Genomic DNA, 21833 nt, shown 5'->3' on the forward strand with positions numbered 1-21833 from the left:
CCCCTCTATCAGGGAGCCCAGAAAATAAATTAGGGCCCCTTGAACTCCAGTATGCCTCAGGGTGGGTAAAACGACGGACCTCTCTCGGTACTCACCAACAATACAGCGCAATCGAGACTCCTAACAGAAGGTTTTATAATCCCTCTCTCACCGCAAAAAGCCCGGAAACCCTATCTCATCCATCACAATAAAGTCCGAAAAGTTAGGTTCTTCTAAATCGATCAGCCCCATAAGATCTCCTGTATTAAAGTCCATCCCCGCCGTGCCCATCGTGGGGGCACCATCAATACCCCCAGCACCAACAGGGCCAGCCGGTTTCATAATCATGGACTGGTTATCCGACGGATCACCGGGCCCAGCAACACCATTACCGTCGGCAACAGTGCCAGCAGCCACCCCAGGCCCAGAATTCCCAGTCAGACCCTGCTGGAACCGAATACGGTTCGCTAACCAGATGATTGCGGGCCAGGCGCCCGTAGTATGCTGACCGCGGAGCTCGTAGATGGTGTTGGCGAGTTGAAGCCCACGCTGTCGAAGATCCGCCCACTCAGGCGCCTGGAATGCGGGACTGCGGAGCTCGGAGAGCACGTAGAGGATGAGGTAGAAGCCGGCGTGCGAGGTTATGTGCCATTGGTAGGGTTCGCAGGCCGGGCTCGAGGCAATGGTGCACCAAGTTTCTACGGCGGTGGCAGCGTCGACGAATATGCTGTCAACGATGATATGGTTAATAACTTCTGTTGGAAGATGTCTTTACTACCCCGTGCTTTTTGAAGTGAATGGCTAGGCATGTGCTTCGGGCTGTGGGGAAGGGGGGATAGACGCGAAGGAGGGAAAGCTCACTTTCGTCTCATAGCAGGACTGATTATCTTCTCACGATCCTGTCGGGATGTCTGCGTCCAGAACATGACCCAGAATTTGGTCTTGAGGTGCTGGCTGAGATCCAAGGCCATCGATTGCATAACTACCCTCTTATCGCAGTACCGCACGAGCTCGTCAAGGCCCTTCTCTAACTCACCTGCAAGCCCAGTGGCGGTCTGCAATAGTCCCTGTAGCTCTATCAAGGCTTGAGACTCGTCAACGACCGAGTCATGCAGGCAGCTACGCAACCGCTTGCGCGACGCATGCGTTATCTGGCGGATTTGCCCGTAGTAACCGGCGGCTGTGATGCGCAGGACGTATATTGTCATATCAGTGAATTTAGGTGCATCAGAGAGCGCTGTGAAGGGGCCATGCCTTCGATCAGATCTATATCGTCCAGACTGATGGGTCGACGCGTGTCGAAGTCTGATGCGTGGATCGACGGCGCGAAGCCGTGATCTTCTGCCGTCCGGAAATCCAAATTGCAGATCTGCGCCCACAGGCGACGGCGCAGCTCCACCTGCACGACGTCGATTGTCCCCAGTGGTAAGGCTAGAGGGTCCCTGTGGAGTCCCTGAAGCATTGCCAACCGAATGGCCAAGCCTGTTAATGGCCACACTTTGCCCATGTCATCTTCTCTATATTGCGCAGTCTATAGCCACAAGATAAGATTAGAATGGAAATCAGTTTTCATTTTTTTTTTAATTTTTTTCTGATTCCTTACCAGCAATATCACCAATGCCTGCAGAACCTCGAAAACCCTTGATGTCATAAATTTCTGGCGCTTGAGAAGCATCTCCGTTCCCATTCGATATCGATTGAGGAGAGAGGCTTTGTCCATGCTGAACATGGTGGCTACGTCTATATCTTTTATACTGTTGACAGCCGCATAGAAGATAGACATCGCTAGTGGCCTGAAGGCGTCCGTCTTAGTAGGACTAAGGGTCGTGCCGCTGTTGCTCCCTCCCCCTTGGGTCGGGGTATATTCTCGACTGTCGGAGTATTGCGAGCGCACGAACGCGTCGAAGCGACGGGCTAAACTCGGCCGGTGGATAATGCGAACAATTGGGTCAACATTGGCTAGGTACGCATTCAGCAGCAAATAGCAATCTTCCCGGGTATCAGGCCAGAAGTTGTTGCTGGTGCTGCTAGGCGGTGCCTTTGCAGGGGAATCGGCATTCCAGATGACATCGTCAAGCGTCCCTTCGGGAGATGAGGATTCTTGAGATTCCGTAAGAACTGATTGGATGTCTTGGAGCTAAAAGTGAAACCGGGGAAGTTCAAAGAATCTTGTAATCGGAAGATCCTCAAGAAGGCTGAGCGGTTGCGACAAGAAGCAATAATAAGAAATAAGCATCTTTACTCTCCGTTACAGGACCAGGACACTAGTAGCAGTAGCTGTTGCAGCTGCAGCTGCAGCACGAGCAGTGCCACGAGCTAAGAAGAAAATGCCAGAACGGGGATGAGTCCTTGAGAGGAGATTCTGACGCCATGGGATTGGCACAGCAATTGGATGATGCTCCCCGAAGGTGACCGGTCACAACCACCGAGTGAAATCCTATGTACAGAGGGAAGGTGGGAGGGAGTGTATAAGCTAGTAACGCTATCGAGTTATAGACCGAACCTAACAGGTGGTGCCCGATAGTAAAATTCCTTCATATTGGCTTGAAGTGTTTTCCCCGTGATCTAGGAACACCATTCTGGGAAGCGCGTCAGCGCGGAAAGCCGATAACTTAGGAAAGGTATCATGTATAGCAATTTAGCTCAAGGCCGGTCGGAGCCACTCAAATATGTCCTTCGCATTTCGTGCATCCTATCAGTCGCCCATGCAGCAAGTCCTACTATGGTCAACCAAGACCACAAAGGATCATCAACATCTATCTGCACTCCACCGATTGACATAATAGCGCTGTCCATGATTAACCAGCCCAGAAGAAAGAGCCCTGTTTATGAGCCCTTAGGATAAGACGGTCTGCTATTTGTTGCCTCATAGCACCATAGTTTAGCTTTATCTTAGTAGGGTTACATTTACTCAAAAAGTGGAACCGATGGTAAGACATGTGGGGATTTTCAACCTCGAAGATATCGTGTCTATCAGGACATGGAATTCAAGGTAGCCCATTAAATTCACCTGACATAATATAATCTAACCTAAGCATACACATACACTCCTAATTCAGTTCTGAATTATATAATGCACTTTATATCTGCTACCTTGCTCTGAGTCCGTATATCATGTCAGATGACTTTAATGTGCTACCTTGAATTCCATGTCCTGATAATGGTATCAAGATGAGGGTCCTGACAGGAAGCTAATATCGTAGTTCATGTAAAGAGGAGCCTATACACTAAACCACTGAACTATACACAATATTACAACTCTATAACCCTAATGCAACTAGTTAGGTTGATGCCTAAAACTAGCCTCGGACGACAGATTACCTGACCTTGTAAAGCAAATTTCACGGTGTGCCTTTGAAGCAAGCGCTGGGTTAGCATACTCCAAATGTACTTGCAAGTGGATACAGCTGAAGTTAAGGGAAGCTAAGAGGCTCTCAGAGGCCAAGGGGATAGACAGGGACAATGATATCTCCTGGACTATTCTGCCTCTCGCTCCGTTCTCTTGCTTGCTATGTTGTATGAATGATAATAGTAGCTCCATATGACTAAAAGCCATAGTATCCAACGAATCCCAAGTTGCCCCGGTATCTTACCGATGTTTCTCCCCCAGAGCCGATCCAATGAAGGCATAATACGCCTAGTTGACGTTTCGACGAAGTCACCCCTTTGTCATGACAAAATCGCGCAAGTGGGGACTATCTAGGTAGCCACCGTCTGTTAAATACGCTTGTAGGCCCACCACGACCTACCCCGTAGCGATTTGAATGCTACCATCTTGGACAGAGTACATACTGACAAGCTAGCAAAGAAGCGAGAAGTCTTTATCATTTCTGCTCTTAGTCCACTATAAAAAGAAGCTTTGTCGCACAATCTCGAGATTCATCCTCCCCAATGGTTACCCTTCTAGGATTTTGTTACTCTATTCTCCGAGTGACGCCCCCAATCACCATATTTTTCTTGATTGTTATCAACAGCCTCCACTACTATGTTATTCGTGAAGAATGCGCTGATCGCGACTACGTGCTGTCTGGCAATATCGGCTCAGGCATTATCCTTGCCCTCCTCTATCGATGGCCAGACCCTCTCTATCGAAGGCCAGCCCCTGCCAGATAAATGGTTCCGATTGATTCTCGACGAGCCTGGCACCGAGCAGAATCCTACAACAACAGACACCAACGTTGAGCTTGTGGAGCGCACCCCCATCGAGACATGCGCATATATTTCGGCAGCCGCGGCCTGTTTGTCCATATCCAAAGACTTATATCATTTTACCAAGACGCTTGGGGGCTCAATCAAAGCTCTCTCTGATCAGCATAACTGTGCTCACAGTAGCGGCACCATTGACAACATTCGATACGACTATTACGCCTCAGGCCGCAATTGTGACACTACTGCCCAAATCAATACCATCGCTGGAGCCATCTATAAGTACATCGACAAGATTGAACACGGAAAGATCTGTGGCACTCAATGTGTGCGCTTAGACCATCATGGTACCTGGAACGGATGGCTGAGAATGGGCCATGCCAGTTCCTACAATGATAAGGCTTATTGTGGCCCCGGACTGAATTTTGATAGCTGCGTTTCTGGAGGTAACAATGATATCTAAGCTCTGCACGGATCGATTCTGTGGCTTTGGCTCGTGCTGGTGTGATGATTGGAACAGCGTTGGTTTGGGATGTTGGTTTGGGATGTCGGTTTGTGATACTTGTTTGTTCCATGTGCTATGTTTGGTCGTAGGGGAACGATGGAGCGTGGTAGTATATGAGAACATCTATCCCGTTTGTTACCTAAATCCTCAGTAATCGTAGTAGGAAGGAATCGCTATATTCTAGATATATTGAATCAAACCACCTCAACCTATAGACACACAGGCAGCCCAGTTTCGGATTGCCAGCTGAATGAGTATCTCGGTGTTTAAAGATCTGACATTCTTCAGAACCGCCCTGTCGTGATTTGAGCCTGGCTGCTCCGTTGTTGCTGCTTGGAGGACTCCAGCTATCTACCTGTATCATGAAGTGAGCTACAGATGTTAAGCACCACCAAAGCTACTAACCTGATCAAGGTATTCTAAGCCGATTACCATAGACTCGCAAGAAATTGGAAGAATAGCCCTCGATGGTATCAAGGGCTGCTAGATAAGAGCTTTCAAAACAGATGTTAAGACGGCTCAGGGCTCACTATACATCTTGAGGGGCTTGGATAACAAACTGAGGTGGCTTGCTAGTATCTAGGCGCAAGTGACTGAAATGAAATTGGAGGGTCAATGTTGCTACATGATGCACGGATATGCTAGGACAGACTTAGTCTGACATCTCGGAGAGTGAAATCTATTATCAAGGTTATTAGTACAGAAAGCATTGGTTTTAATCAGGGCGGTCTACAACTCATGTAAACGCTGGTGGCGCCGAAGGGTGATATTATCCAGTATATAGAGAGTGATTGACTCATCGAATTCATATGCTGACCTCTCATCCTCGGTGACCTGTAAGACTACCTTTTTATTTGTCGTGTACTATACGTTTCCCCAAATATACCCAAAGTCAATTTTGTCTAGCACAGTTGTAGTAGACGGTTTCTTAAAACTTATGCATTCCCACAACGCCGCAGGCCCCCATCTATATTATACTGATTGCATATAAAGACTGCGGTCACTCTGAATAAATCCGTACTAGCGTATTAAGATGTTCAGTATTAATCTAATATTTAAGGCCATCGAGCTTGGAAATATCTATGTGGTGTAATGCTTCGACTTCTTGATGATCTCCGACCTCGTTGCATGGACGGCTCTCTGTGGGTACTTTAGACCAAGCAGTCCTGAATCTAGGATCCCAAGATAATAATATCTGCAGAATCATGCTTCCATATTCTCCGAGCCTCACATTCGGCAAAAAGATCAGTTAAGTGATGGTTTCTGGCATCGGGCAATCCGGGTCACTTAATTCTCTTAGTTAATAAAAAAACACCATTCTTCTGCATAAGATTGAGAGTAATTGTAAATCGTAACTATTTTTTAACTTTTGAAACTTGTATAATTTATGTTATTAATTGTCTCGCAGCGCACGAGCAAGTTAGCATTGGCAGGCCTACTGTCACGGTGCAAACCAGCACCGTGGAGTTGTTCCATTGTGTCCTGTTCCTGTTCCTGTTCCGTTATTCCTGCCTGAGGTTTATATATGCGAGCGCAGTGCAAAGCCTTTGGCTTTGCATACTATACTAGTCTTTTGCCAGTAGTGCAGTGGTTAGCACTCCCGAATGCGCCCGGGGGTCAACACCATGACACCTACACCCCGTACACGCACCTACATCCTTAAAAAAACCTCAAATAAATCAATGAAAAATCAGAGATTAGAATCTTATACCGAAAAGACAAATACAAAGTCTCATATAAAAGTTATATAAAAGACTTTTGCCACCTGTCTTAGTATGAAGATAGAAGATATAAGTTTGCATATCTTGTTCTTTGATAAACTTGGGAGGTCTTTGGCTGATGCGCTCGTGTGGTTGTTGAAGGAGAAAGGAGTCATCGGGGTGGATTTACGGCAGGTGTTGTTGGATAAGAATTTTTTTTTGAATTTAGATAACATATTTGCTATAGCATTCTATAACTTTAATCAAAATTGGTCTGCCCGACCGAATGTTCCGCACGCAGACAAGCGCAAGACGCTTTCAGGGTCTGCCGGAACAACCAGTTCCTCCGGGACGAGTGGGGACTAGCCCCGGGCTGGCCACTGCTGACGCTGGACGCTGCGACGCTTTACCGTACGTGCGTCGGTTGTCGGGGGCACAGCCGCCACCATCAATCCAGGTCTGGCTGTCTCCGGATGCAGTCACGGCCTTCCTTGTTCTTGTCGGCCTATATTCTTTGTCGGACTTCCCCTCTTCCTCTTCTCTTCCTCTTCCTCTTCCTCTCTTCTTTCTCTGCGCTTGTTCTAATCTATCCTCCTCCCCTTCCTCCCTTTCTTTGCATCTGTTCTCTTCTGCCTCTCCACCTTCCTGCCATCTCTTCCCGCTCTAGAAAAGATCTACTTGCATCATCTCTGCGGCCAATTACATCTGTACAGTACGCCCATCCATCCCTCTGGTCTTACGATCCTTTCTCCCTCGCATCCTGCGTCTCTTCTCCGCTAAACAGTTCATCCTCCTCTCGAATTCCCTATCACACTGTCTCGCTGACCACTATCTTAGTACTATCTTGTCCGCTGAAAAGAAACCGTTCCGCCTGTCCAACGGTGTACCTGAGTGATACAAACTCTTCCCGGGTCGGATTTTTGGGAACCGTGGGTCGATGACCGTCTGCGTCCCTGGCGTTTCAGAACCGTCGACCTTCTTCTCGAATTAATTAATCCACCTGCCGCCCTCTCCGGGCTCTTTTCTTTCTTCCCTTTCCCAACCTTCTTCGCCCTCTCGGTGCTTCCGTCGGCTTCCATCATCGCATCGACACAACATTGACCATAGAACGAATCGCCAAAAAACCGCCAGAAAGTACTCTGTCTAATCAACAAGCATGTCCGGTGACCACCGGGCATTCAGTTTTAATCGAGGCGACGACAATGCGGTAGGAGCAGAGCATCGAGGAGACATTTCGCCCGTTCTTTCGCCAGAAGACGGTCAGCAGCATGTGCGCAACTCCGCGCAATACGGTGACATTTCGCCCGTGTCAGCTCCGGGTCAACCCTTCGGCCACGACCATGATCGAGGTCTTGCGTCAGTGCCGGAACATGGCCGGGGCCTCGGACACACGAACTCGATGCGGACGCATTCGACGGCGACCCCGGGGATGGACAATCTAGGCCCCGCCGCCGTCGGCGGCGGTATAAGCGGTATCGCCCTTGGCGTCGCCAATACCCATGACCGTCAGAGTGGAGTTGACGCTTTCAGGGACACAGACGGGCCGGCGCTCAATATACCTGCCGAACGAGGCTACCACACCACCGGTTCGGATAACCCTTACATCCCCGCCCCGCCGGAGGGCGCTCACGGAAGCTCGGACAATCTACGGCCTCAATCCTACGGCTCTAATGTCGCCCTGGGTGCCGCTGCCGCGTCCGCCGGCCAGTTGACCCCCGGTGCCTCGAACCCGTCCCAACGCAGCCTGTTCGACAGCCCGTATCAAGGCGTCGGTCCGCTCAATGAAGGTCCTTATCAGCGACAGTCTACTTACAGCACCAACAACTACCCTCTCGTTATCAACCCGGATGAAATTCTTGATGACGGTGACGATGGGTTTGTGCCTCCTAACAGTAAATCTGCCGGCCAGACGTCTCGGGCGGTCCCTGCGGCAGCAGGTGGAGTAGCCGCGGGAGGATTCCTGGGAGGTCTCGGCGGGCTATTCAAAAGCAAGAAAGCCGCGGACGGTCCGTCTTATGGCCCGGTTCCGGGAACGGGGCTGGAGGCCGGTGACAAGGCGAGGCCGAAGCCTGACGGGGGCAGTCGGAAACGTGGGTGGATCGTCGGGCTCGTACTGGCGTTCATCGTGGTCGGAGCCATTGTCGGAGGCGCCGTTGGTGGAACGATAGGTCACCGGGAGAATCACAAGGAAGATCCGACCGAATCCACGAAGTCGGCGTCGGGCGACTCGAAGAAGAACGGCGATCTCGACAAGGACTCGGACGAGATCAAGGCCTTGATGGGCAATGAAAATCTCCACAAAGTGTTCCCCGGCGTCGACTATACCCCGTGGGGTGTCCAGTACCCGCTTTGTCTCAAGTATCCTCCGTCGCAAAACAACGTCACCCGCGACATGGCCGTGATCTCGCAACTGACCAATACCGTTCGGCTGTATGGTACCGATTGCAACCAAACAGAGATGGTCCTGCATGCCATCGACCGACTGGCGCTCAAGAACATGAAACTCTGGCTAGGCGTATGGATTGACACCAACGACACCACCGCCGACCGACAAATCAACCACCTGTACAAGATTCTTGACAACGCGAAGGACACGTCGATCTTCAAGGGCGCCATTGTTGGCAACGAAGCTCTGTTCCGAGCAGGCAATGACAAGACCAGCGCGAAAAAGAAGTTGACCGGCTACATGGACGATGTGAGAGACCACTTCAAGGAACATAACATCGACCTGCCGATCGCGACATCAGACTTGGGCGACAACTGGGACTCGGACCTCGTGAAGAAGACGGACGTTGTCATGTCCAACGTCCATCCGTTCTTCGCAGGCGTGGAGGTCGACGACGCGGCGAGCTGGACCTGGAGTTTCTGGCAGAACAACGACGTGGTGCTGACCAAGGACACCGACAAGAAACAAGTCATTTCCGAGGTGGGATGGCCCAGCGGTGGAGGAAACGACTGTGGCCAAGGACACGACAATTGCAAGAGCAAAACGGACGGATCTGTTGCGGGTATCGACGAGATGAACAAGTTCATGTCTGACTGGGTCTGCCAGGCAATGTCCAATGGCACGGAATACTTTTGGTATGCTTTCATTATCTTTGTTGGATTGTTACGGTGATTCTAACAGTAAATCTAGGTTCGAGGCGTTTGATGAACCATGGAAAGAGCAGTACAATACCAAGGACGAGCAATGGGAAGACAAATGGGGTCTCATGGATGCTGCTCGGAAGCTCAAGCCCGGCATCAAGATTCCCGACTGCGACGGCAAGGAGGTTGATTGATCTCATCTTATCCCACGCCTGTCTTTTCTTCTCTATGATTCGACGACTCTCCTTTCTCTTGTTTCTCCATCCTCTAATGATGATGCATGATCGGCCCATTTTTGCTCTCTGTGCGGCTTTTTCATGATTGATTCCCGTCGCCACAGGATTTTCGAAGCTTTGCGCATCTTAATGTTTGTCTTGTCTTTCAGAAAGGTGCTCCGGGTGTTTGATTCTTTTTTCTTCTCCTTGGATTGTAATCTAATATTAGGGCAATGTGTTCGGTTGCAGACTGTTTCAGATCTCTTCTTCTTTTTCACATGATTGTCGAAGATGGTTCTATATTGCGCACTCATTGCTGAGCCCAGGTTCTTTGAGGTTGTATATATCGTGTTAGCATTTCACATCCATGATGTCTCATTCTTCTCATGTTGCCATTCGGTATTGTAGCGTGTAGATGTATCCTCTGTTCAACCAGTATCCCGCGTACCATGGTCCGGCCATCGGATTTCACTGCATGAATCACCCCGACAGGCTGTAGCATAACCTCACTCGTTCCTGTAATGACACTTCCTACTCGTCCTCCTCCCCGCTATCCTCGGGGCAGTAAATCCGCATATTCCAGAACGCATGCTCCTGTTCCTGAAACCGCGGTAATCGCACCGACCCCCTCTTCTCCACAAACTGCCTGACCACCTCGGAATCAACATCCTCCAACGGACCACCGAACAGGGACTTGGGGTTCAAAGCGAGCAGTTGTGACAGATGCGCTTGTTCCGCGCCAGGGCAGTAGAGGAAGGTAGCGGGGGTCACCTTTTCGAAGGCATGGGGGTGCTCGAGAACAGTTATATCCAGGGACGAGAGGAGAGATTTGTCAAGTTCGTTGAATACGGGGTCTTGGGCGTAGATGGGGACGTTGGGATTTGTTTGTTCTAGATTTGACGGGTAGAGGTGCCCGTGTTAGCTCTCATGAACGTGAACGTTAGGTAAAACCACCCTGACCGGCGGAGAAGGGAGAACACACTCAACCAATCCACCACGCCCACCAACCCAGCAAGCTGATACATCGACACACTCCTGCGATCGACCCACCCTCCTCTCAAAAACCCACTCGGACTACCCAACCCAACACACACGATCCCATCATAAGCACGAGCGTCGGGCGTCCTGCGCGCCTGTAACGTCTCGCTCACCACCCTACACACATCCGAGCTCTCCCACCGCGATCGATAGCCCTCGAATTGCCGTCGCAGGTCCTCCGCGGTCAATCTGGCGGGCGCCTCCGCGGGCACGAATGATCCCGGTTGCGTCGGGTCGTCTTGTTGGTGGGCTGCGGTGGTGCGCAGAACTTGTCGCGCGGTTTTTCCGCTCGTGCTAACGTGTGTCCAGCCGCTGTCGTCGGTCACTTGGAGGCGCTTGTGGTTGTGATGAGCGGGCTTTTTGCGATGAGTGTGGGGCATTCTGGGGGGGAAGGGACAGGGGGAGGGAGGACGAATTGGAACTGGTTGGGGGTGAGGGGGGTTGGTTTTTTGGGGATTCGGGGAATCGAGAGGAGGAGAAATGCGATGCGATGATTGATTGCGGCGATAAGATAAGGGGAGGGGGGTTGTTTGGTTGGTTTGCAGCTCCGTCTACCGTTACTTTTCCTGTGTTTCCTTTGCAAGGCACCCTTCTACTGACATCTGTCATTGCTATCCAGAAATGCAATTGCATTTTTCGTATCTGTTTTTGGGTCCAGGTATTGATGAGGCATATTTTAACGTGATGGTGGCCCTGCATGACTCGGCGCTCTCCATGGAAGACTGTCCACTCCTAACGTCCAAATCTAGGGTTACAATGAGAATCTCCGACCTTCCCAGGTCTCTGAAAGTCCGCGGTATACCAGTCCTCGCCTCCATTAACCGGTGACATGACCCATCATCACACTCGGATCAGCACTCGGTAACCCTTCAGAGTCGATCTCTAAGCGCCGGGCCCTGGATAGCGGACGTGAATCCCCTCTCTTAGCGTCCGATCGGGGCGCTTCCAAGACCGCCGTCTCCACGAATGAAATCGCCTGTCACTCTGGACAAGGTGATACCTCTTGCAGCAGACGTTCGCCTCGAGCCAATCCTCTCTCTCGGTCTGGAATTCTGCTGCCCTCTGTGCCCTGCTGAATGGCTCGTCTTGGTCGTTCGTCGCTATCGACAGTGTCCCCTCCCCCTTGTCAACCGCTCTCGCACCTGCGGGTGTGGTCACATCGCTTTCCTGCATGCTCACTCGTCCGTGGCTGTCGGTCGTTCCCCGCTACAGTCTGTATGTGAGCGCTGCTGCAGCACCTGGGACATGGCTTGCTCCCCTCAAAAAGTCTTGTCAACCCTCCCGTCCTGGGAAGCTTGTTTTGATGGTGATCATTTATGCGGACGGTGCAGCGTTCGTGAGATTCGCAAGTTGTGAGACCTGAAACGACTCTCTGGATGAGCTTCTAAGACACAGAAGGACAACCGAGGCGCTTGCATCTCTCGTGTTCCTATTCTCATTTTCTCTGTCTGGTTTCCTATTCGAAGTAGCCTTCTTCGCTGGTCTCTGTCTCAGATTGTATTCGACACATCCTTCTGGCCAAGATGAGATCCTTCCACGAGTCGTTATCGAAATGCATGGCCCTCATCGCATTCCTGTGCGTGGGCTTATCGCATGCTCATACGGTCATCACCTATCCTGGATACCGAGGGAATAATCTGCATACCAACGGCACTGTCGAGAATGCCGACGGTCTCGGAGCAGCATTTAGCAATGGGTCCTACTCTTACCCATATGGAATGCAATGGATCTATCCTTGTATGATGGCGAACCCCAAAACCCCAACTCCAACAAACGCAGACTTGGTGCTGACAATTGATTTATCGCATAGGCGGTGGAATGCCTACGTCTACAAATCGAACCAAATGGCCCGTCGGTGGCGGCGCCGTTGCTCTCCAACCTGGCTGGTTCCAGGGTCACTCCACAGCGTTCATCTATATGAATCTGGGTATCGGAGAGACGCCGCCCAACATGAGCCATCCGATGATCTCGCCATTCCAGATCACAGGCCCAACCAACGATCCCTACCCGGGCACGATCTGTCTCCCGCAGGTTCCATTGCCAGCCAACATCAGCGTGAGTCCTGGTGACAAGGCGACGATTCAGGTCATCGAGCTGGCCAAGCACGGCGCGGCTCTTTACAACGTATGTGTCGATAGTGTCTAAAGTCCCCCGGTCGTCGCTGACTTTGTTTTGTTTAGTGCGTGGATATCGAGTTCGCCGAACCGGAAGACGTCGCCGAGGTCACTCGCGAAAACTGCTTCAACTCTAGTGCCATCACCTTCCAGTCGGTGTTCACTACGGAATCGTTGAAATCAGCTGCTATCTCTTTGGACCCAACGAGACAGGCTATTCGAAACGTGATTCCGTTCTTGATGGCCGCGGTGGTCGGGTGGATGTTGGTGTAGATACACAACTCTTTCTCTTCTCTCTAGTCATGCTTGTGCTTTGGTTTCCACTTGGCATCACATACCCAATATAGTTACCCTCCTTTTCACGGACTGCATGCGACGATGAAACAAGCCAATCTGCCCCGGCGGGTTAGCACTGTGTGGGCTTCTGGCGTCGATGGAGCATATGTGCTTAACGTACATAATTCACATCACTGCTTTTAAGTCATCCAGTTACTTGTCTTGCACGAAGAGAGATTCCCTAGGTAAACGGGATCTGTCTGCTTCCAATCATGACTAATTACGTACATCTCATATCTCACATAGAACCCGGCGACTGACAGACTCAGCACGACAACATCTACAGAGTTCGTACCAAATCTAGGATAACTCGGGCAACTTCATCCGGGCTCTCCTGCGGTGCCCAATGCCCAACGCCATCAATCAACTTCATTGTCCGGAAATCACTGCACACGGTGCCATTGGCCATCTTCTCCAGCGCCCCAGGTTCCTGATAGATGCCCCAGTCCGACTTACCGGACACAAACGCACACGGCACCTCGATCTTCTTCCCGGCAAACACCTCGAAATCCTTCGTGTACTTGCCCCCAGCTGCTGTGCGCACCCGATACCAGTTCAACCCGCCCTGGAACCCCGTCCGGCCATACTCGGCCACATACACGGCGAGGTCATTGTCGGGCAGCCAGGCATGCGAGGCGCGCTCCCCGGCCTCGGTCTCCTCCGCCATATGCCGCGCCACGGCTTGCGGCATCGTGTCCTCCAGCGGCATGACATAGTAATACGGTAGCCGGGCCAGCTCGGCGGCCTTCCACCCGTCCAACGGATACGTCTGGTTCCCGGCCCACGACCCGCTCTTCAGATGGAAGTAGCCTCGCAGGAAGGCCTGCAAACCCTCCGCAGGCGCCGTCATGTCCCCGTTAGCCGGCGCCGTCGAATAATACCACTTGTAGTGTTTCCTGCCCAAGGCGGCCAGCTCGGCATGAACGTGGTCGCCCGCCGCGGACTCGGCGCCTCCTCCTCCTCCGCTGGCATTCTTCGCTGCTGTCTCATCATTCGCCGTGTTAAACGGCAACCCAGGCGATCCGTTAAACGGATGACTGAGCAAGACGAGACTATGAAAGAAATCGGGTCGCGCCAGGGCACACATGGCGGCCGTCACGGCGCCACAATCATGACCCACGACGCATCGCACGGATCGATAGCCCAGCGCGTGCACCAGCACCACCATGTCCCGCACGAACGTCGTCAGCGAAAACGTGCTCAGGTCCACGGCGTCGAAGTCCCGTGTGTCCCAGCCCGTGGTGCGTCCGAACCCGCGCTGGTCCGGGGCTACGACGTAGTAGCCTGCATCCGCGAGTTGGGGGATCACTTTGCGCCAGGAGTAGGCGAGTTCAGGGAATCCGTGCAGGAGCAGCAGGAGAGGGCGATCGCGCGATGGGGTGAAGCCGGCTTCGAGGATGTGGAAGTTGAGAGTGGAGGTGGCGATGGAGCGGGTGGAGATGGATGGGGGGAGGGGCATGTTGGGTTGTAGATCGGAGGGGAGGGGGGTGTTTAATTTGGTTTAATTTTGTGATATGTAGTGTTGGATGGTGAGATTCAAGGGATGGTCAACTAGTCTGTAGGTAGAGATTAGAGAAAGGAAATGGACTGGGCAGGGGAGGAGGTTTATAGGATGATCACAATGATGTATAGCACGATAATGATCAGGCAGATCGATCATCCGAGGCAACGATCGGAGAATAACTCCTTGCAGGGGAGAATATTTCCTGTAACTTCTTCTGTCGACACTAACATTATCTTTAACATTGGTGTTGTTATATACAATTGGTCAGGTGTATACAAAGAATGGATGCCTGATCCAGTGGGCTGCGATTCCTGAGGAACTCCGGCATGACGCAAAAGGTCTGGACTTCTTCTTTTCCTTCTCTTCCTTTTTTCTTGGTTGTGTTTCACTTTCATCGTTGAACTTTGGCTTCGTTCCCTTTTCCTTTTCTTTTCCTTGTCCTTCGATTTCCTCTCCTTTTCCCCTTTCCTTTTCTTGGATTCCTCTCTCTTTTTCTCTCTCTCTCCCTCCCCTTGGCAGCCCCTCGAACCTCCTTGTTTTCCGCCCCGTCGATCTCTCACCTTCTCTCTCGCTCTCGTTTTTAAACTTTTTTTCTCTCGCTATTCCATCAATCCAACAGATCCCTTTTTTCCGGTTGATCGACTTTGCATCTGTTTCTCTTCGTCGCCGCCAATTTAAAATCCCATCAATTGTTGTGAGATCACAAATTCTCCGTGTCTGCCTGACGGCGACACACCGGCGGTTTCCCCCTCGAATCAATCATGTTCCGCCGACGAAGGAGCTCGTCGCATCATCATCAGGTGCGTCGTGAGCTTGGCGCTCTCCCGTGGACTCCTATCGAAGCAGACCATACTAACATCCCATTGTACAGCCGCTGTCTTCCTCGTCCGCTCAATCCGCTCAATCCGCCGCCAGCCATGCCTTCCTTAAATCCCGACCCTCCTCGTCGAGTCTCTCCTCCGCGGCCGCCGCGACAGCCCTCCGGAACCTGACGCCCCCTCCCACCGACGTCGAGAATGTCCAGACGAAGCGCATGCTCCAGCGGCAGTCGTCCGTCTCTTCACAACCGGGTGCCGCCGGAACCTTGCGCTCCCCCAGCCGTACGAGCCTTCGTCGAAGCAATAGCTCGAATTCCATGAGCACGCGGACCTTTCGGGAACAATCCCCTCGTCGTCCGCTCTCCAGCTCAGGGTCCGGTCCGGTGAGCCACGCGCCACCCATTCCGTCAATTCCGAAGGAGTATACAGGTCGAGGCACTCCCGTTCGGCGGTCGGTCAGCGTCGGTGCGCCCATGCGGTCGTCGCCTCCTGTGAAGCATCCGTCGGGACGCGGAGGAAGCGTCGACCGTGAGAATATGCGGACGGGGAGCCCTAGCTTATATACGGTTCCTGAAGCCCAGAGAACGGGGAGCAGGAGCTCTGTCAATTTCTCTTACCCCATCAATTCGCGTCCAACCTCTCCGTCTCAAACCCCCGAAGCATCCGATGGGCGCGATGTGTCGACAGGCGCATTGCTGGCCGACCGGTTGGCCGGACTAGATGCCTCCAAGGGGCCGAGTACCCCGTCGCAGACGGCAAACACCTCTGCTAGGAGACGGACCAGGAATTCCAGCCCTGGAAGCCCCGGGAAAGGTACGCCGCCCGTGACTACTGCCGTTGCTGCAGCACAAGCCGCCATCGTTCCCCCTTCGCCGCCAGCCACGACGGAGCGCCGTGAACCAGAGGCTTGGGACACTCGGGAATCGATCCCGGGATCTCCGTCTCGTCCGGCTCTAATGAAGCGACCGTCTACCGTGCGCGAGGATTACCAGGGCGAAGAGCAAGCCGAGGCCGGTGCTCCGTGGACGATCAATTCGGCCGCGCAAACCGGGAGGGTGACGCCAGAGGGCCCGCCGACAGCCAGGGTACCCCAGACACCCGAAACAAGAAGAGAGCCCCTGCCAAGCTCGGTCGTCAGCTCTCCGGAATCGACGAGCTCGGTCGATGTTGGCCGTGGTCTCCAGCCGTCGCCGATGCGACAGTCCGGCAGCAGTCCTGGCAGATCGACCCGGTTCTCCACGCAGCTGTCCGTGACTGGGCTCGCCGGAGAACCTTTGCACAAGCCGCCACCTAGATCAGTATCGCCCGTTAAGTCGGCGATGAAGAGCTCGAGGATGAGTTCAATATCGCCGGACGGGCGGACTGCAGTACTACGACCTGGTCCTCCACTCAGCGAAATATCGGATGGTACGTCCGTCGCGTCCGATGACGGCTCCAAGCAAGGCTTCCGTAAAAAGACGGCCAAGGTCAGCTTTGACGACGAGGCAGAGGTTGTCGGAGTGGCGGCCAGCCCGCCCACGTCACCTGAATCGGTCGTCCCTGACTCACCTCCGGGAAGCTCGAAAGCCAAATCCAAATCGCATTGGTTTGCACTGGGTAAAAAGAAGTCTCATGCACGCGATGCATCTGTGCCGGACGAATTCGATGAAGTGCTCAAACCGCGGCCCGCCCTGCCTTCCTTTGGGAGTATACGGGGCGCTAGAGATGGTGAACAACCGGAGCCAGCGCGGCACGAGTTCAGTGATAACGAATCGACGACTTCTTCGGAGCCTAACCTGGGAGCGCCGGACTGGTCTTTCTCTAATGATCATGTTATCGGAGCAATTCTTTCCCATCACGAACGTAACGATACCACTAATCATCATGAACCAGCTATGCCCACAGAAACCGAAGCTACTCCGAAGAACACATATCCGCAGTCGAGCCAAATTGCATCTGTGGGCGAAGCGGTGGTCCATGAAAACGAGTTGAGCCACCCAATCTCTAGTCCTGCGCTTGATGTACCTGGGATCGCGGTCCAGCCGGCGACACCGGAACTCGAGAAGGAAAGAACCAGCCTCGATTGGTGCACAGTACCAGGGGGCTTTCCCAGAGCATCGCTGGAATCCAAGAGTTCAAGTCGGCGTAAGGGCAAGAAGGCAGTTGATAATGCTGTCCAAGATCAGGACACCGATGACGAGTCGGGCGAGAGTATCTACAGTGATGCCGAGGAAGGGTTTGACGGCGATGGTTTTGGCTCTATCAATGCTATTGTGGACAGCAGTACAGAACCGGTCAAGGATGACCTTGCCGACACAAACCAGGAGCCAACGAAAAATGATTGGGCTGGTGACCGGGTTTCTGACTCCACGCCCGACATCCCTGAAGCCTGTCAGATCGCTCGTGTTGAGACGCCCGTCCGTGATACGTCACCTCCACCACGTACAAGATCTCCTGCCTCTCCCCAAGACTCTTTGCCATTTTCTTCCCCCTACCCTCCCTTCCCCACGCGGCCCAGTGCCAAAAAGAGCAACACGCAAGAACAAGTCCCGCGATCATCGTTGGTAGCAAGCTCCGCCCAACGATCCATGTCAGCCGACGCCTACGAGGGTCCTGCAACTCAAGATGTAGCTGCCAGTCAGAATGGCAGCACTCGTTCGCCGTCTGTGGCTGCGCAGAAACCGGCGAAAGCCAGGCCTACTTCGTGGGGTAAAGGCCTTCTTGAGGGCAAAGAGGTCATCGCCGAAGAAGGACAGCAAACCAATGGCCACGGTGCTCATCTTTCTCAGCGACGACTATCAAACGGGAGCGACTCGTCCAGCAGCTTCGTACGATCCAGCCGCCCAGCTCGCGCGAGTCCGCAGTATAGCATGCGACGGACTATGCGGGGGTCCCCTCCTCACATGCAATCAGCTTCCCCTATGCGGCAAAAGTCGCCCCCTCCGGATATGAGGCCCCAGTCGTCGGGTTCTGGCACCCCCGGTGCTCTCCGCATGACTCTACGAGGAAACGAGACACGACGCGAAAAACCGTCATTCTTCTCTACGGGCAAAATGCAAAAGGCCAAGGTGACCAAGGCGCCTGGGTCATTATTCACATCTCGGTATCCCGATTCCGACGAGGAACAGGGTACCAGCAAGAATGTACGTCCGTGGCAAAGCCGCTACGAGAATTCGAGCGACGACGAGCCGGAGGTGAATAATCTCCGCCCTGTCCGTGGCATCCCCCGTCGGGCGGGCAGAGACGACGGGGACTCGACCGAGCTGGAAGACAGCTCGGACGGTGAACGACACCGTCCGACAGCCTCTGCATCTGTCCGCAAACCAAGTGCGCCCGCCTCACCCAAGAACCCGGCGCTTGCCGCAGTTGCCAAGTCTCGCGGAATGACCGAGAAAGAGGCGGACGATTTCCTCCGTCGGCCCAATATTGAACGGCGACCGAGTCTGTTCCACCGCCTGAGCATCAGAAAACCCAAACCCTCGGCCGAGCGCGGAAGCATGAGCAAGCTAGGCAAGCTGGATTCTAGCCATGTGCAAGAGGAGCCACCCCTGGATCCAAATCAAGGCCATACCGTCACCACCATTACGGCGAACCCTGATCCACCTTCCTCGCCCAAGCTCCTCAAGAGAGGAGCCTACCGATCCACCGGCGGGGAAAGCTGGCCGCTTCGAGGCCCTCCGAAGGAGCTGAGCAATGGCAGCAACTACGGGTCTGAACGACCCCAGACTGCCGACGGAGCCGGCCAAAACGGCAGCACGGCCGTGAGCGACAGGGCAGCCGTTCTGTCCAAAGAGAACCAGAATCCCCTGGGCCTTTCGTCAGGCTTTAAAAATGACGGCCTACCACCTGTGGCCGACAGCCATTCCACCCCTCGCAAGAAACGATTTCCTAAGATCAGGAAAGCATTTGGTCTTCGAAGCTAGACGCAGTTTTCTTCTTCTTCCATTCTTTCGTTCTTTACCACCCTTCGGATATTGTTTCCTTTTTTTCCCCTCCGATCTATTCGATGTATCTCTTGTAATTTTTAACCGATTCACGACCTTTTGTTTAATTTCTATTCTTAATATAGCAATCGCTAGCTGGCTGCTGTCCGGGATAGCAGACCCATTGTGCCGGAACCCGGGATGGGATATTCACGAGATATGGATGCATTTGATTCAAATATGTTTGATTTTGACACCCGCAGGCAGGCTCATCATTAATTTAATACCGCGGATACGGAGTGATTGAGGGGATATAGGGGCCGTGTGATCGAGCTCGTGGATATGAAGCTTGTTTGAGTTTACTTCATCTTCGTGTATTTGATTCAGAACTTAACTTTTGTGTCATTTGATGTGATACAAGTCTCGGGGAAGAAGGACGAGGCAATCGAAGAACCATATGACGTTTGTACCCAATTGTCCGCAATAATGATAAATATGAATAACCCTCAATGAATAAACTGGATGACACGGGAAGAAACCACGGACGGGCCAGATAATTTCCATGTTTACGGCGCAACAGCCTCGGATGGAGCAAACAGCTCTCCACTCCCGATCCCTGGGACTGACTCTCCACGCGGGCAATGCCAAACAGAAGCTACCGACTAACCAAAGTAAAATGAATCAATAAACCAGCCAGCCACCCAACCAACCACCCAGCCCTGAATCCTTCCCAGTTAAAACGGGGAACGGTAAAAAACGGGAAGGTCTGGACTCTGGCTCTGACTCTGACAAGTGACAAAGTGACGAGTAAATCTGCATCTTCCCCGGGGGGGCGCTTACGAACGTCGCAATGCGCAAACGAGCCGAACTCATGTGGCAAATTGTCAAATTGACCTGGCCTTAGCACGAGCAGATTTACTCGGAGCTGTCTCGCACGGGCACGTTGGAGCAGGTGAGTGGCTGGTAGCCTGGTAGCCTGGTACCCCGTCAAAGCCGAACGGATCAGCAATCAGCAGAATCCGGAAATCGAGCAGCAATTTCGCAAGCCAAAGCAACTAAAAAACCACGGAGTGAGAAGGGAAGGAAAGTACCGCCGGTGGGGCGTGTTTCTCCCCAATTACGAGGGACCACGATGGCTGGGCGGGCTTGGTTTTTTGCGTTTGGTCGGCGGGCGAGAGATGCAAGGAATCAGGGAGCTGGTGTGATCGTCTCGCTTCGTGGTGCTCCGTACGGAGTAGTCTTTCTCGTTTGTTCTTTTGTCTTTTTTTAGATTCCTGTGTGCATTGTGCAAGGCGTTAATATGTCCGATTGAGATTGAGATTGAGATTGAGATTGCGATTGAGATTGGGATCAGGAGAATTGATCCTTTCTTTCCCTGGACCGAAGTACTCTGTGTTCGGCAAGGCAAGGCAAGGCAAGGAAGAAAGGATAGATCCATAATCAGGCATCTTCGTAAAAAAAAAAAAAACTCAATCCCCCCAAAAGCGCTGATCATCTGGAGCTCTCAGCTCCTGGGCTCATCACGCCAAGGGATCCAGATTTCCGATTCGACCCGGGGAGAGACTAACCGGGTTGCCATGGCGATTTGGAGACACCGGGACAGGTTGCTGGCCAACCTCGTCTTTCGATCGGGGGTTTCGGGAGGAGAAACTGAAAGGAGGGGAAAAGAGCGAGAAGGGACCCATCCAGAGCACCGGCCGAGCGAAAAGGGATTGAAGCTAGCAAATCATCCATCTGCATGTGAAGAAGCCTCATCTGCAGGCGCTTCGGTCAGGAAAATGGAGCCCAGCCCTGAGTCTAGCTACCTAGCACGACGCATTGATTGCGGTGAACAAATGGCGTCGAATGGAGGGGTGCTCCATCGGTCTGTATATCTATCGATGGGGATTCCGGTGGTTTGCAGATTGGGATTCTAGACTGGGGATGGGGGGATGGCGTCTTTTCGTAGAATGTAGACTGTACTCGGTAGAAGCGAAGGAAGAACCTCGGGACAGACAAGAGAAAGAAGAGAAATAGAGATCCTCAGAAATCAGGCAGAGAAGAGGCTGGAGAACCCAAAGAGGCAACGCGCCGTAAACAAAACAAATCACCGCGCGGTCATTCGGTTTTAATACTCCGCCGTATCATCTCATCCTCTCTCTCTCTCTCTCTCTCTCTTCTACTTCCTCTTTCTTCTCCTCTCCCCTTCCTCTTCATCCTCTTCTTTCCAGTTTCCATCCCCCTCCATTCCCACATTCCCCCCTGATACAGCTTGTTTTCAATAAGCTTATCAACTATCCCCACCCACCCCCTTTCACCTTTCCCCCCCCATTCCATTTCATATATCTTACATTCCCCGAATCATAGATCGATCGGATCTATCATTCTCAACCCACCAAACCCCCACCTCTTCACGAGAAAGACTTCCCCCGAGTAAAAAGTCTTTTCTTGTCTAGTCTTTCGAGTTGTTTTCAAACAGTTCGAAAGACATTCGAGAAAAGACGCTCAAA

At 52.5% G+C, this 21833-nt stretch overlaps 7 protein-coding genes across 7 annotated transcripts; 4 read left to right on the plus strand and 3 right to left on the minus strand.

The window, feature by feature from the left end:
* Positions 1-147: 147 nt before the first annotated feature.
* On the minus strand, positions 148-1187 carry LDX57_001254 (uncharacterized protein; the record flags this gene model as incomplete). The annotated part of the gene is made up of 2 exons (XM_046082895.1): positions 148-706; positions 841-1187. 2 exons carry the CDS (start codon positions 1185-1187, stop codon positions 148-150), a joined length of 906 nt encoding a protein of 301 aa, XP_045938852.1.
* A 2728-nt stretch (positions 1188-3915) lies between these two features.
* Positions 3916-4588, plus strand: LDX57_001255 (uncharacterized protein; the record flags this gene model as incomplete). Its single annotated transcript, XM_046082896.1, has 1 exon — positions 3916-4588. The coding sequence occupies exon 1, from the start codon at positions 3965-3967 to the stop codon at positions 4586-4588; it is 624 nt and encodes a 207-aa protein (XP_045938853.1). The 5' UTR covers positions 3916-3964.
* A 2898-nt stretch (positions 4589-7486) lies between these two features.
* Positions 7487-9611, plus strand: bgt3 (putative cell wall glucanase; the record flags this gene model as incomplete). The annotated part of the gene is made up of 2 exons (XM_046082897.1): positions 7487-9411; positions 9467-9611. The coding sequence occupies 2 exons, from the start codon at positions 7487-7489 to the stop codon at positions 9609-9611; spliced, it is 2070 nt and encodes a 689-aa protein (XP_045938854.1).
* A 552-nt stretch (positions 9612-10163) lies between these two features.
* LDX57_001257 (SRR1 family protein) lies at positions 10164-11050 on the minus strand (the record flags this gene model as incomplete). The annotated part of the gene is made up of 2 exons (XM_046082898.1): positions 10164-10522; positions 10615-11050. The coding sequence occupies 2 exons, from the start codon at positions 11048-11050 to the stop codon at positions 10164-10166; spliced, it is 795 nt and encodes a 264-aa protein (XP_045938855.1).
* Positions 11051-12193: 1143 nt separating this feature from the next.
* Positions 12194-13057, plus strand: LDX57_001258 (copper acquisition factor BIM1-like domain-containing protein; the record flags this gene model as incomplete). The annotated part of the gene is made up of 3 exons (XM_046082899.1): positions 12194-12407; positions 12481-12794; positions 12851-13057. 3 exons carry the CDS (start codon positions 12194-12196, stop codon positions 13055-13057), a joined length of 735 nt encoding a protein of 244 aa, XP_045938856.1.
* A 343-nt stretch (positions 13058-13400) lies between these two features.
* LDX57_001259 (alpha/beta fold hydrolase) lies at positions 13401-14579 on the minus strand (the record flags this gene model as incomplete). The annotated part of the gene is made up of 1 exon (XM_046082900.1): positions 13401-14579. One exon carries the CDS (start codon positions 14577-14579, stop codon positions 13401-13403), a length of 1179 nt encoding a protein of 392 aa, XP_045938857.1.
* Positions 14580-15385: 806 nt separating this feature from the next.
* Positions 15386-19344, plus strand: LDX57_001260 (uncharacterized protein; the record flags this gene model as incomplete). The annotated part of the gene is made up of 2 exons (XM_046082901.1): positions 15386-15424; positions 15496-19344. 2 exons carry the CDS (start codon positions 15386-15388, stop codon positions 19342-19344), a joined length of 3888 nt encoding a protein of 1295 aa, XP_045938858.1.
* Positions 19345-21833: the final 2489 nt, after the last annotated feature.

The sequence above is a fragment of the Aspergillus melleus genome (genome assembly GCF_016097325.1).
Source record: "Aspergillus melleus strain CBS 546.65 chromosome Unknown contig1, whole genome shotgun sequence".
NCBI lineage: Eukaryota > Fungi > Ascomycota > Eurotiomycetes > Eurotiales > Aspergillaceae > Aspergillus > Aspergillus melleus.